Source organism: Hetaerina americana, unplaced genomic scaffold (genome assembly GCF_022747635.1).
Source record: "Hetaerina americana unplaced genomic scaffold, ioHetAmer1.1.p SCAF_1, whole genome shotgun sequence".
Classification (NCBI taxonomy): domain Eukaryota; kingdom Metazoa; phylum Arthropoda; class Insecta; order Odonata; family Calopterygidae; genus Hetaerina; species Hetaerina americana.
The window spans coordinates 76,291,946-76,303,952 of record NW_027286069.1 but is presented as its reverse complement, the minus strand read 5'-3'; the positions used below and the strand labels follow the sequence as shown (position 1 = coordinate 76,303,952).

General features: G+C 37.9%; 1 protein-coding gene across 1 annotated transcript in view; it reads right to left on the bottom strand.

The window, feature by feature from the left end:
* Nucleotides 1-7,920: 7,920 nt before the first annotated feature.
* The window catches only part of spel1 (DNA mismatch repair protein spel1), a 54,042-nt gene continuing 49,955 nt past the window's right edge, over nucleotides 7,921-12,007 (bottom strand). Inside the window, exon 18 of the mRNA XM_071583323.1 lies at nucleotides 7,921-8,114. Within this exon, the coding sequence (XP_071439424.1) occupies nucleotides 7,950-8,114 (165 nt within the window). The 3' untranslated portion in view covers nucleotides 7,921-7,949. The remainder of the gene's footprint in view (nucleotides 8,115-12,007) is intronic.

The window sequence follows — 12,007 nt, the reverse complement described above, 5'->3', positions numbered from 1 at the left end:
GGAAAGATGGAGGGTGCGCAAAAGTAACGTAGTAGATTTGAAAATGGATTTGAACAGATTTGAAAATTTCCTGTCCAAGTTTGACGGGCATAAAAATGAGACATAGGGACAGCATGGGAATAGAAGTGAAATGAACTCATTGTTTTGTAAAATGTGGTAGAATTCACGTAGAATATACATGATATAACAAAAAGTGATAGTGATGAACATATAAGGAGCAAGTATGAGGTTGGGGAGTAAGTTAGATCCACACCATATTACAAGCAGAAAAAAGTTTCCAGGGGCCGCACTTGAACCATGGACCTTTGACTTCCCCAGCCGATAGAGTAGAGACCATTTGTCGTCAAAGTACGAGGTAGGTAAGACACTCTTGGCAGAAGGTGATTCACAAACTAATGTTGCAGCAGAGGAGATCTGGATTCATAGAAAAATTCCGTAATGTTTGCGGAAGCAAATCAAAACTGCCTAAGGACTTCTTTTATGCGGACAATGTAAGTTTACTTGCCATCATTTAAATCACTTTATCCCATCTATTGTAATAATTACATTACCTTTTTCCTTTTTCTCAAGTGTGTGGTATTAAATCTAAAAACGTAACAAGTATCTTTAGTAATATCTGCAAATTTTCTGGTCTGTATTGTCCACAGCTTAAACAACCATTGCCATTGCGATGCATTTTCTTTTTCTCAGCTATGTTTTGGTATGAATTGGCCATAGAAGTGGAAGTTGATGACAACATATGTTCATAGCGATAGGTTCTTGGACAACGAGAAAGGTAATAAATAATCGTTGTGAGGCGGGAAGTTAAACTAGAATGAATAGATAATCTGTTCCTCAATTACACTACCAATATGCCAAAATTTGGAAGAGCATTTTATCAATCATTTACCTTTGTTTCATTCAGTTGGAAAAACTCGTGTTTTATCACCTTTCCCTGTAATAGGAGTGATTTGATTAGACTTTTGCTGCACCTAAACATATAAAATAATATTATTAGAGCATGCCAAATTTAATTTATATCAATACCAGTGCAAAAGAATCTAATATTAGAAAGTAAGTCTTGCCAGTCTTTTATTTTTTTGATCAAAATAGCTAATGATAAAATATCGATATTCACACTTAGAAAAAAAATAAAAAATAAAATAATAATTACATTATCTAATGACATAGCCTTTTCCAACTGGGTTCAGCTCTAGGCTAGAAGCAAGTGTTTTGCACTGAGGATGCACTGAGCGTTCGCAGAAGGGTCTGGGCTCGAGTCTGCTTGGAGCCGCCGTCGGTACAGATCTTGGTGGTAGTAGAAAATATTTTTTCTCACCTGCATAAATGAATGTTATAACTTTTAAAGGGATTTATAAATAATTATGCCCAGTAGTCTTGGCAGTGATTATCCCGATAGCTGGCCAATTTCTTCACTAAACATTATTGCATGAAGAAAAGGGTGATAAGAGTACGTGTAAGGATTGCAAAGAAAGCTGAGATAATTTGACAGAAGGGATACATATCAAAATAGTAAGAGAATGGAGTGCAATTGACAGAAGGTGAGGCTCAGCGTAGCTGATGGGTACATTAGGATGCTAATAGCAATGCTAATAAAGAGTGCATTTCACAGGGAATGGGCTGTCAAAAACATAGAGGCTTCCATTTGAGTCAGTAAACAAGCAGATAAATAAATGAATTATAAGGTTATTGTTGGAATAGGGGATATATTTGCGTATTATTTGAGATGAAACAGTATTAATGAGCGAATCGAAAGAAGAATTATTTCAGTCTAAGGCTTCCAGAAAGAGTGATAATAATATTTAATAGATGGATAGAAATAAAGAAAGGAACATGAAAACTTTAAAAAAAATTACGAAAATAAACCGAGACCTGACAAGATATTTCAATGTCTAAATACCTACAACATTGTTCACGTTGACAGCCAAACAAAAAGTTTTGTGAAAATTGGCTTAGTTTTCAGGACATTTAAATTAAAATGAATCTGACACATGAACGCCATTAAATAATTGATCAATTTGCTCTTTCTGTTTCTTTATGGGTAATACATTCTGAATTTTTGAAAAATGCAAAACAAGTCACTTGCAAGATCCGTCCCGAAAGTAGTAGGACTGAATCAATTAAAATATATTTATTGCCAGAATTGATATATTCAATCAAAAGTCTTCAAAGTAGCACTGTTGTTCATCCACATACCACTGATAGTGGGTTACCACGTCTCCTACGCCTACTGAACGGCAGTGCCCAGAATACTGCTAAGCTCCCTTGTCACAGTTGTTGTAAAGTTTCCACCTATCCGTGGTGGCATCCTTTCAGCATGGGATTTGATATGGGGAAGAGGAAGAAGTCTGGTGGGGCAATGTCAGGGCTGTAGGGTAGCTGAGGCAGGATCGTGAAGCTCTTGGCAGATCTGCGAACAAGTTTCCTTTTGCTTGTGAGAGCACTTGCTGCACCAATTCACACACACCTTTCTCATGGCCATTCTTTCGAAAAGGTCGATGCTTTTATAGGGATGCTAAGTTCATCATAAATTATGCGAACACTCTGTGATTCCTGTCCAACAAAGCCTTCACTCTCGCCAGATTTTCATCACTTTTTGAGGTCAAAGGGCATCCTGAAGGTTCAGCATCTTTAACATCTTCTCTACCGACCCGAAACAACTTTTGCCACTCAAAAACACCCATTCTACCTATGGCGTTATCACTATAAGCTGCCGTGAGCATGTTATGAGTCTATTTCCATTCTACTGATTCCAAAGAGTCATTACTCCTATTTCATCCTCTAACTGGCTTCAAATATACAGGGGTGTTCCACAAGGATCCATTCTTGGACCCTTGATTTTTTCCCTGTATATTAACGATATTAGTAAAGGCATTTTAAATTGCAATTATCACCTTTATGCCGATGATTTACAAATATATCACCATTCCCGCCTTCAAGACCTACCTACAATTAAAAAAGAATTTAATTCAGATCTAGCTGCTTTGTCACTATAGGGAATATAAAATTTATTGAAAATAAACCCAATCAAAAGTCAGTCCATTATAATCGGATACTATAAACTACATTCTAAAATAAGTATTGATAAACTACCACCACTAAAATTGCAAGGATCTGTCATACCATACCTAAGGACAGTAAATAATTTAGCCATAAATGAAACATTATCTTGGACTGATCATGCAATTGCTATCTGCAGAAAAATTAACTCATCCCTGCATTCACTGAAAAGGTTAAAGTACATTGCTCCCCCCTCCTGAAAGATGCTTCTTGTGTCCTCTCTTCCCATACCCCACTTTGATTACTGTGATGTAGTATACCAAGACCTTTCAGGCGAACTGAAAACCAAACTCCAGAGGACCCATAATTCCTGTGTGCGGTTCATATGTGATCTTAGGAAATACGATCATATTTCCGACTCATTTAATAGAATATCCTGGTTAAAGCTAGAAGGCCGCAGGCATTTACATATTCTTTCACTTTTCTATGGAATACTTTCAAACCACACACCTAAATATCTATACAAAAATTTCCTCTTCATCAGCTCAATCCACAACAGAAATACTAGGGGTAATAATAAACTTCTTGTCCCACACCATCGCACGGAAATCTATCACAAATCTTTTCATGTTACAGCATGCTGTCTGTGGAACTCTCTCCCAGATGACATAAAAAACTCTTCATCAACAACAACATTTAGAAGAGCACTTCACAAGTTCATTTTCCTCAGGTACTTAACTTAACCAGTATACCCACCGTCATTCCACTCAGCTGCTATACAGATCACTGTGTCTACTTTTTTTCTGCTTTTTTGTTTTGTCATCTCAAGCGGTAGGAGTTTGCATCATTATTTTTAGAAATATTACGTTTCTCATTACTCCGCATGTGTTGCCAATGTATTTAATTTCTCCATTTCAATTTCAGTAACTTAATAATATGTATACTATGTAAAAATGATTATTACAATGTGGGTTAAATCTTTCCTCTAATTAATAGGGTTTTAGCAGGTTTTTCTCACCCCCCTTCTCTTCGTGGGTGTTTTTCCTGCGTGGGTTTTTACTAGTTGAGCAATGCCACGCTCTGCCTAGCTTTTCCCACAACCTCATTCTTTGCTTAGACTTTCCTCATTTTATTGTTCTCTATCTTCAAGTCATTTAATTTGAGTATGTGTAGGTGTATTCTTAATTTATATACGCATATGTATGTATGTAAGGGTGTATATGTACGCACGCATTATGTATGTATTTATGTATGTGTATGCATGCATGTATGTATGTTTATGTGTGTATGTAAGTGTGTGTGGATATGTATGTATATGTGTAGGTATGTGTATGCATATATGTATGTACGTGTGTGTATGTGTATGTATGTGTATGTGTGTGTGTATATATATATATATATATATATATATATATATATATATATATATATATATATATATATATATACTTTTTTATTTTCGATGTGCAAATCTGTGCTAAATGAATTTACGTGTGTCTATATGTATTATGTGTACATGTGAATGTAACTATAAGTTTAATGCCTAATACAGTATGTATACGACGATGGGTTAAATGGAAGAAGGGACCATTTGGTCTCAATTTTGCCCAAATAAAGACCTCTATCCATCTATCTATCTATTTCCCAGGTTTGCCCAGTTTCACGTAAAATTTGATGGCATACCACTGTTTCAATAAACGGTTCATGATGGAGCATGACGAAGTCATGTTATAGAGGTTTTGCAAATGAATGATCCGCACTCCAAAAAGCCAGGGAGCTAACTACCACCAACCTACAGCCATTCCTGAGACTCCCCTCCTTGAACCCAGCCAGAGAAACCGCCATCTGTCTATCCGGGAAAAAATAAGTCCCACTAGTCTTGGGACATAGCTTGCATATAGGCTAACAAAAAATTGATAAATGTGGGAACATTTTTTTACTGGAGTGATTGGCGAAAAAAAGACGATACTTTGAATAAATACTTGATTTTGTTAGTTACACTTTCATGATGCTTAGCGCCTTCAAAATATATCCCTTGGCTGCGATTACTATACTCACAATGTTTTTCCAGCTTTCAAATGATGCCTGGAACGATTCTTTTCGGATAGCCTTCAAATCTGCTGTACAATTTTGTTGGATGTCTTCAATATTTTCAAATTGGTGTCCTTTCGGGGCAGATTTCAACTAATAAAATTGGAAAAAGTCCGCTGGAGCAAGAACCGGAGAGTAGGGTGACTGGGGGATCACCGGAGTGCTGTATTTGACCAAAAACTCTGTAACAATCAATGATGTGTGCGCCGGTGCATTGTCGTGATGAAAGCACCTAGACTTGTTTTTCTACACTCGTGGTCTCTCCTGCAGCATGGCACATCTTAACCTTCTCAAAACCTCTATACAGTGCTGCCCATACACTGTTTATCCTTTGGGGACATATTCATAATGAATAATCCCAATCGAAGAAAATGCTCACATCACCTTCATGTTCGTTTGCGGCATTCAAAATTTTTTAGGTCATGGGCAAGATGGTACCTTCCACCCCTCTCACTTCCCTAAACACTGTGCCCGACTCAAAGAAGGGAAAGAAAATAGAAGGGAAGGATAGGGGTGGCTAACGTCATCTCCACCGGAACATGCAAGTTTACATCTATCTGATTATGCAACTGTAAATTGCCTTACACTCGGGAATCATCCTAATTCTAACTTAAACCCACTCAAACCAGGTTCAGGCACTGTTAAATGTCTATGTTGCATATTTCCCTCAAACTTACTGCTTCATCTGTGCTTCCCCTCTAGCATAACTTAAAAAGGAGGTATGGTAAACTTTTAATCATCACTAAAAATTATTGAGAAAAAATAATTTTATATACTAATTTGAAGTTTTCTCCAAATACACATCATTCAGAGTTGGGCATTACTTGACCTTTTCAAAGGCTGTCATGGAACTCAGCAGATGGCTTTGACAACCATTGTTCTTCCTCTTGAATGATATTGGTGTTGTCAAATTTTCTACCCCACAAAGATTTTTGTGAATAAGAAAAATTCACATGGGGTGAAATCGAGGAAATAGGGAGGATGTTGCAAAATTTCAAAGCCACATCACTTTGATTCCTCGACTACAACTTGAGATAAGTTAGAAGGTGAATTGTTGGCAAGAAAGCATGCCTTTGGTGATTCATACCTGCTTCTTCTTCAGGATATTCGCAATTTGTTCAGCAGTGTACGTACAGTAATAGGCAACAGTGATGATCCGATCCTCCTCCAGGTAGTTTATTTAGATGACTCCACGACAGTCCCAAAAAAAGCAGACCGCATTGACCTTACCCGCAGCCTTATGCACTTAAGCCTTCTTGGGGGAGGTGAGTCACTGTACTCTTACTCCTTGCTTAGGGTCCTCTTTGGTCTCTGGATCATATTGATATATCCAAGATTCATCCATTGTTCACAGGTGACCAAAACAATCATCATAGTCTTGCTCGAAAAGATTCAACATGGCCCTTGACAGGACACATCACGTTTGCCTTCGAAGAGAGCTTAGAAGTCGTGGAACCCAGTGGGTAACAACTTTAAAAAGTGCAGTTCTTCATGCATAATTTTCCACCCACTGCCATAGAGAAGATCATTCTCATTCATGATCATTAAAATGGTTCCTCTTTGGATCAAGTCCTCCACTTTCTTCCCTGTGATAGCGTTGTCTATGAGTGATGGTCTTCCACTTCTTGGGTCGTCTGTGAGGGACATGTGGCCAGCTGGAAAATTCCTTTTACTCGCAACTGTGTCATATGATGGGCTATCATTTCCAAAAGCAGCCATCATTTCATCGTGGATTTGCCAGGCAATGTAACCTTTCAAATAAAGAAACTTAATCACAATCCGAGACTATTTCTCCATACTTAAAGTTGCCACAATATACAGCTTCCTAGAACAAAACAAACTAACATTATTAGCTGTAATTTACAACATTATGCACATAAGGATCAATTAATGTTCAGAATGAATTTTATCCAGATGTAGGTTATTTCTTAGTAACAATTACTTAAAAACAATACCCTCATGTCACCAAGTTAATGCAGTCATAATGCATATGCTGCACCAAGCTCATCAAACTATTGACCAAAAAATGACAATAATTGAGCCATTGGAAGATACAATGCCATAATAACAAGACATTGAATTAATTAAGGAGCACCTTCTGATGAATACATTTCACATATTTCATGTCTCACAATATTCAGCTATATTTAAACCAATAAATATCTTCCAAGGGGGATCGGGTTGGGCTGGAGACTAGTGTACTGGCTTCTCACCCTGAGGGCTCGGGTTTGAATCCGGGGGGCGACAGATCTTTTTCAGTGGTATCCTGATCCCTACTTGAGGTGCTTTGTGGAGAGTTTGTTGAGTAAGTAAGTACATCATCCTTATGTTAAACTGTGGACCCCTTGGTGTCTTTTGTTAAGAATAGGCTTATGCCGATGCCAGGTTTCTCTCCCCCTTTCCTCCTTTCCCATTCATCCCTAATGTCCATGATAATAAATACTTGAATGCTTTGTAAACAAATTACCAAAATACCATTTGCTAAAACTTTTGGAAGTTTCTTTAGGAGCCTTAATTAATTATGATGTTAAATTAATTAGTTACAGAACAAGCCGGCACATGGCTTAGAGCCTTTTAGCTTTCATCAAATTATTTTACAAACCTAATCACTAAGGTGTGAATTTAATTATGTTTTAATTTTATATTATACCTTATCAAGTATTACACTGTACAGAAGCATTCATGATATTATCCTGCACATTTATATCAGATAATTATGGCGTATATTCATTTAAAGCCCTAAACAGTACATCATGACGATGAGAAAGTATTTACTTTAAATGAAAACAGAACATTTTTGTATATGTATAAATGTTTTATTACAAAATATTTTTGATTGGCACAAATGAATAATACTTTTACACAGGTACAGATTTTAAAATGGCATCTACATATGGATTTTTAACAGATTTCAGTTCTTCTTTTAACTTTGTGAAGGCTGCAGCCAGCTCTTGATCACCGAGGTCCTTCTTCTGCAATTCTTTCACATTGGTAATGAATGTTTCAACAACTGCCTCACCATCCTGAATGTTGATAATAGAAAGTACTAATTAAAAAAACACTCCTAAGAAAAGTAGAGCATTCATAAAATGCACATGAAGTTTTTTATTACAAAAAAGTTTGCCATCATAGAATGCAGTCAAAAATTAATTTGCTGGCATCACTCTAACTTCAATGCAGAACAAACATATTGATATTTATATTTCACCCTCAGTTAAGAAAAACCTCCCATGGACTACAACCTTGACATGACAGAAGGGGTTGTACGTTCCAATGAAACCTAGAGCTGTGCTGGTGGGAGTAATAATAATTGCTCCTAGTAGGATCACCCATGCCAGATAGGTCGAAGGTTAAGAGCCAGACGAAAGGTAGTTCACGCGGTACACATCTGTTCCTCAGTGAGGCAGCTGCAAAGGCATCTGACCCCAGTGGGGTGGCCATTGAGCGATGGTGTCACGTTAAAAACACTATTGACGAAGGCAACGGGAAATCACCTCCATTATCATTCCCAAGATAAAGAAATGATGGACACTACAAAGAATAGTCCTGGGAACTATGGGGCTCGGCCCAATCAGCCGGGTGTCGTGCCCAGCAGCGGGGGAGGCAAGGCTCCTGCGGTCATCTCCCACCAAACGCAAGGGAAAACGGAAAGCAGCGGGGCAGAAGACACAGAAGAAGAACACCAATTTAGCTAGAATAGGAACTTGTAATGTTAGGACAATGTTGAGGAAGGGAAAATTAGAGAATATTAAGCGGGAGATGGAAAGAGGAAACATAAATATTCTGGGTTTATGCAAGACGAGATAAAGGATAGCAGGGATTACTGGAGTAATAGTTATACAGTAATATACAGTGGAGTAGACATGGGCCAACGAGGGATTGCCATAATATTGAATAAAAAGATAGGATGAAGCATAGTCAACATAGAGCAAGCAACAGATAGAATATTACCAGTAGATATAAAAGCAGAAACAACAAACTTGGGTCATTGTTCAGGTATACATCCCACCAAGCAATCATAAGGGGGAAGAAGTCGATAGGATATACGATCAGTTAGAGGGCATAATTGTGTGTATTTCTGCAGAAAAACATTTGATAGAGATGGGGGATAGGAATGCGACTGTGGGCGAAGGAAGACACTGTGATAAGGTGGGGAACTATGGTTTAGACACGAGGCATGACCGTGGGGAGAAAGCAATTGAATTCTGCAGGAGATAGGGGTTAATCATCACCACACTTGGTTTAGACACCACAAAAGATGCAGGTATACATGGAAAATGCCAGGTGACTCAGAAAGGTATCAGCTAGATTATATCCTGGTTAGACACAGGTTTAGGAACAGTGTGATAAATTCGTTTCCTGGGAGCAGATGCGGACTCTTGATCACAATTTAATTGTTATGAAGAGCAACATCCATTTCGAAAAGATAAGCCAGGGGCGGTGGGTTAGAAAATGGAATGTAGAAGCATTAAATGGTTTGAAAAGGAAGGAATACAAACAGGCAGTAGAGGAAATCATGGAGGATGGTAAGGAGCTAAGTACTATCGAAGAAAAATGGGAGAGTTTCAAGAAAGGGTTGTCTAAAGCCGCAAAAGACACTATTGGAACCATTAACGCTAAAAGGACAAGGAAACCATGGATCACGGATGATATAATTACAAAGACGGATGACCGGCAAAAATGGAAGAATGTAAATATAGAATTAGGCAAAATGAAGTACAAAGAATTGAACAATAAATTGAGACGGGTAAACAATAAAGCAAATGAAGCATGGGGGAAAACGCAGTGCGAGGATATGGAAAGTTTGCAGAGGAAGGGTGAAATTGGTGCACTATACAGCACGGTTAAATCACTGTTGGGAAGTAAGAAGGGAAGATCTATGCTAATAGATGGAGATAACGTGGTTAAGATAATAGTTGATGCAGGAAAGATCCAAGAGAGATGGAAGGAATATATAGAAGAACTGTAAAGAACTTAGGCCAACAAGGTTAGACATAGAAAAGGAACAAGAGGTAGATGAAGATAGCTTAGGTCTAGGCATACTAGACGATGAGATAGAAAAGGCATTAAGGGAGATGAAGCTAAATAAGACCGTGGGGATGGATAAAATTCCTGCAGAACTACTAAAAGGTTTAGGAAAATGTGGGAGGAAGAGGCTATATGGACTGGCTCGTAGTATCTAGGAGGAAGGAATCTGGTCGGAAGACTTGGTGAGATCAGTGATAGCTCCTATTCCAAAAAAGGTACGGACTACAGAACAATAGTTTTGATTTCTCATGCAGCTTAAGTGGTTCTCAGGATTATCAACCAAAGGATGGAGAGCAAGGCAAATGATTACTTAGGGGATGATTAGTTTGGGTTTAGGATGGGGAGAGGCATGTGCGATGTCATTTCAATAATGAGATCACTCATTGAGAGGATTATAGAATACAATCAGGACGTATTTGCCTAATTCGTAGATTTTGAAAAGGCATTTGATAGAGTGATTTGGGAAAAACTAATGAGTATATTGCAGAAAATAGGAATAGATAGGAGGCTGATCTGCAACCTGTACATGTCTCAGACTGCCCAGATGCAAGTGGGGAACAGAGAGTCCGGATGGGCAGTGTTAGGAAAAGGAGTAAGGCAGACTATTATCACCATTGCTGTTCAACGTTCGTACGTGGATAAAATGATTAATGAGGCATGGGAAGAATCGGAGGTAGGAATAAAAGTCGGAGCGGAATTCATAGAATCAATTAGGTTTGCTGATGACCAAGCTCTAGTTTGTCAGTTAGCCAAGGGGTTGCAAGAATTGCTGAGTGAATGGGAAATTCAGTGCGACAGATGTGGGGTGAGAATCAATATTAATAAAACAAAGGTTATGTGATTTCCCTGGAAGAAAAAGGCTAAGCTAAACATTAAAATAGGAGGGCAAAATCTAGAGCAGTTTACATATCTCAGAAGTGTTTTGGACCAACACGGTCAAAGTAGTAGGGACATAAGGGGAAGAATTGCGCTAGGCAAGGAGGAGGGAGTTGATGGCAGGGACATTGAGTAAGGATATTAAGAAAAGACTTGTAAAAACTTTGATATGGAGCGTAGCTATGTACAGAAAAGTGGTCACTGAAGCCGAGTGATAGAAGTAGATTGGAGGCTTTTGAATAATGGGTGCGGAGAAGAATGGAGAAGGTGAAATTGACCGAGAAGAAAACAAATGAGGAAGTACTTGGTATGGTAGACGAAGAGAGGGGTTTGTTGGGAGAAATCCTAAGGAGGGAGGAAAAATGGATGACGGGCGTATTGATTGGCAGTGGGATGTTGAAGACTGTGATAGAGGAGAGGATGTTGGGCAAATGAGGAAAGGGCAGGAACAGGATAGGGATGTTGGACGGGATGAAGGGAGGAAGGAGATGAAGAGGGACCTGATGTAGATTAGGTTACTGGATTGTTTTTTGTTAGGAGTCACAAAATATTTATTTGGTAGTTGTGTCCATCCAAAAACCTACGTTAACTGGTAGATTACCTTATGATAATAATTAAGAAAACATGGGAGTGCATGTGTACAAATAATACTAATTATTCCACACTAAATATGAAGATGAATAAAGGTGAAGTTCTAAGTCTGAAAGAGCACTGAACTTCTTAATAATCTATATAATCTATATAATATATATAATCTTAATAATCTATATAATCTATATATAATAAATAATAATAATCAGGGACATCAAGGAAATGGAAATGAAACATTTCCAACCAATATTAGCTCACTACATTTCATTTCAAATTTAAATAAATATTTTATTTGGCTATGAAAACCTGGCAGTAGTCTGGCAAAACATGTCAAGTGCTTGCTGATACTTGCATCATATGAGAACAACAAAGCCATTCCAACAACATGAAGTCAATCCACATGTTGAATAATTAAATCAAC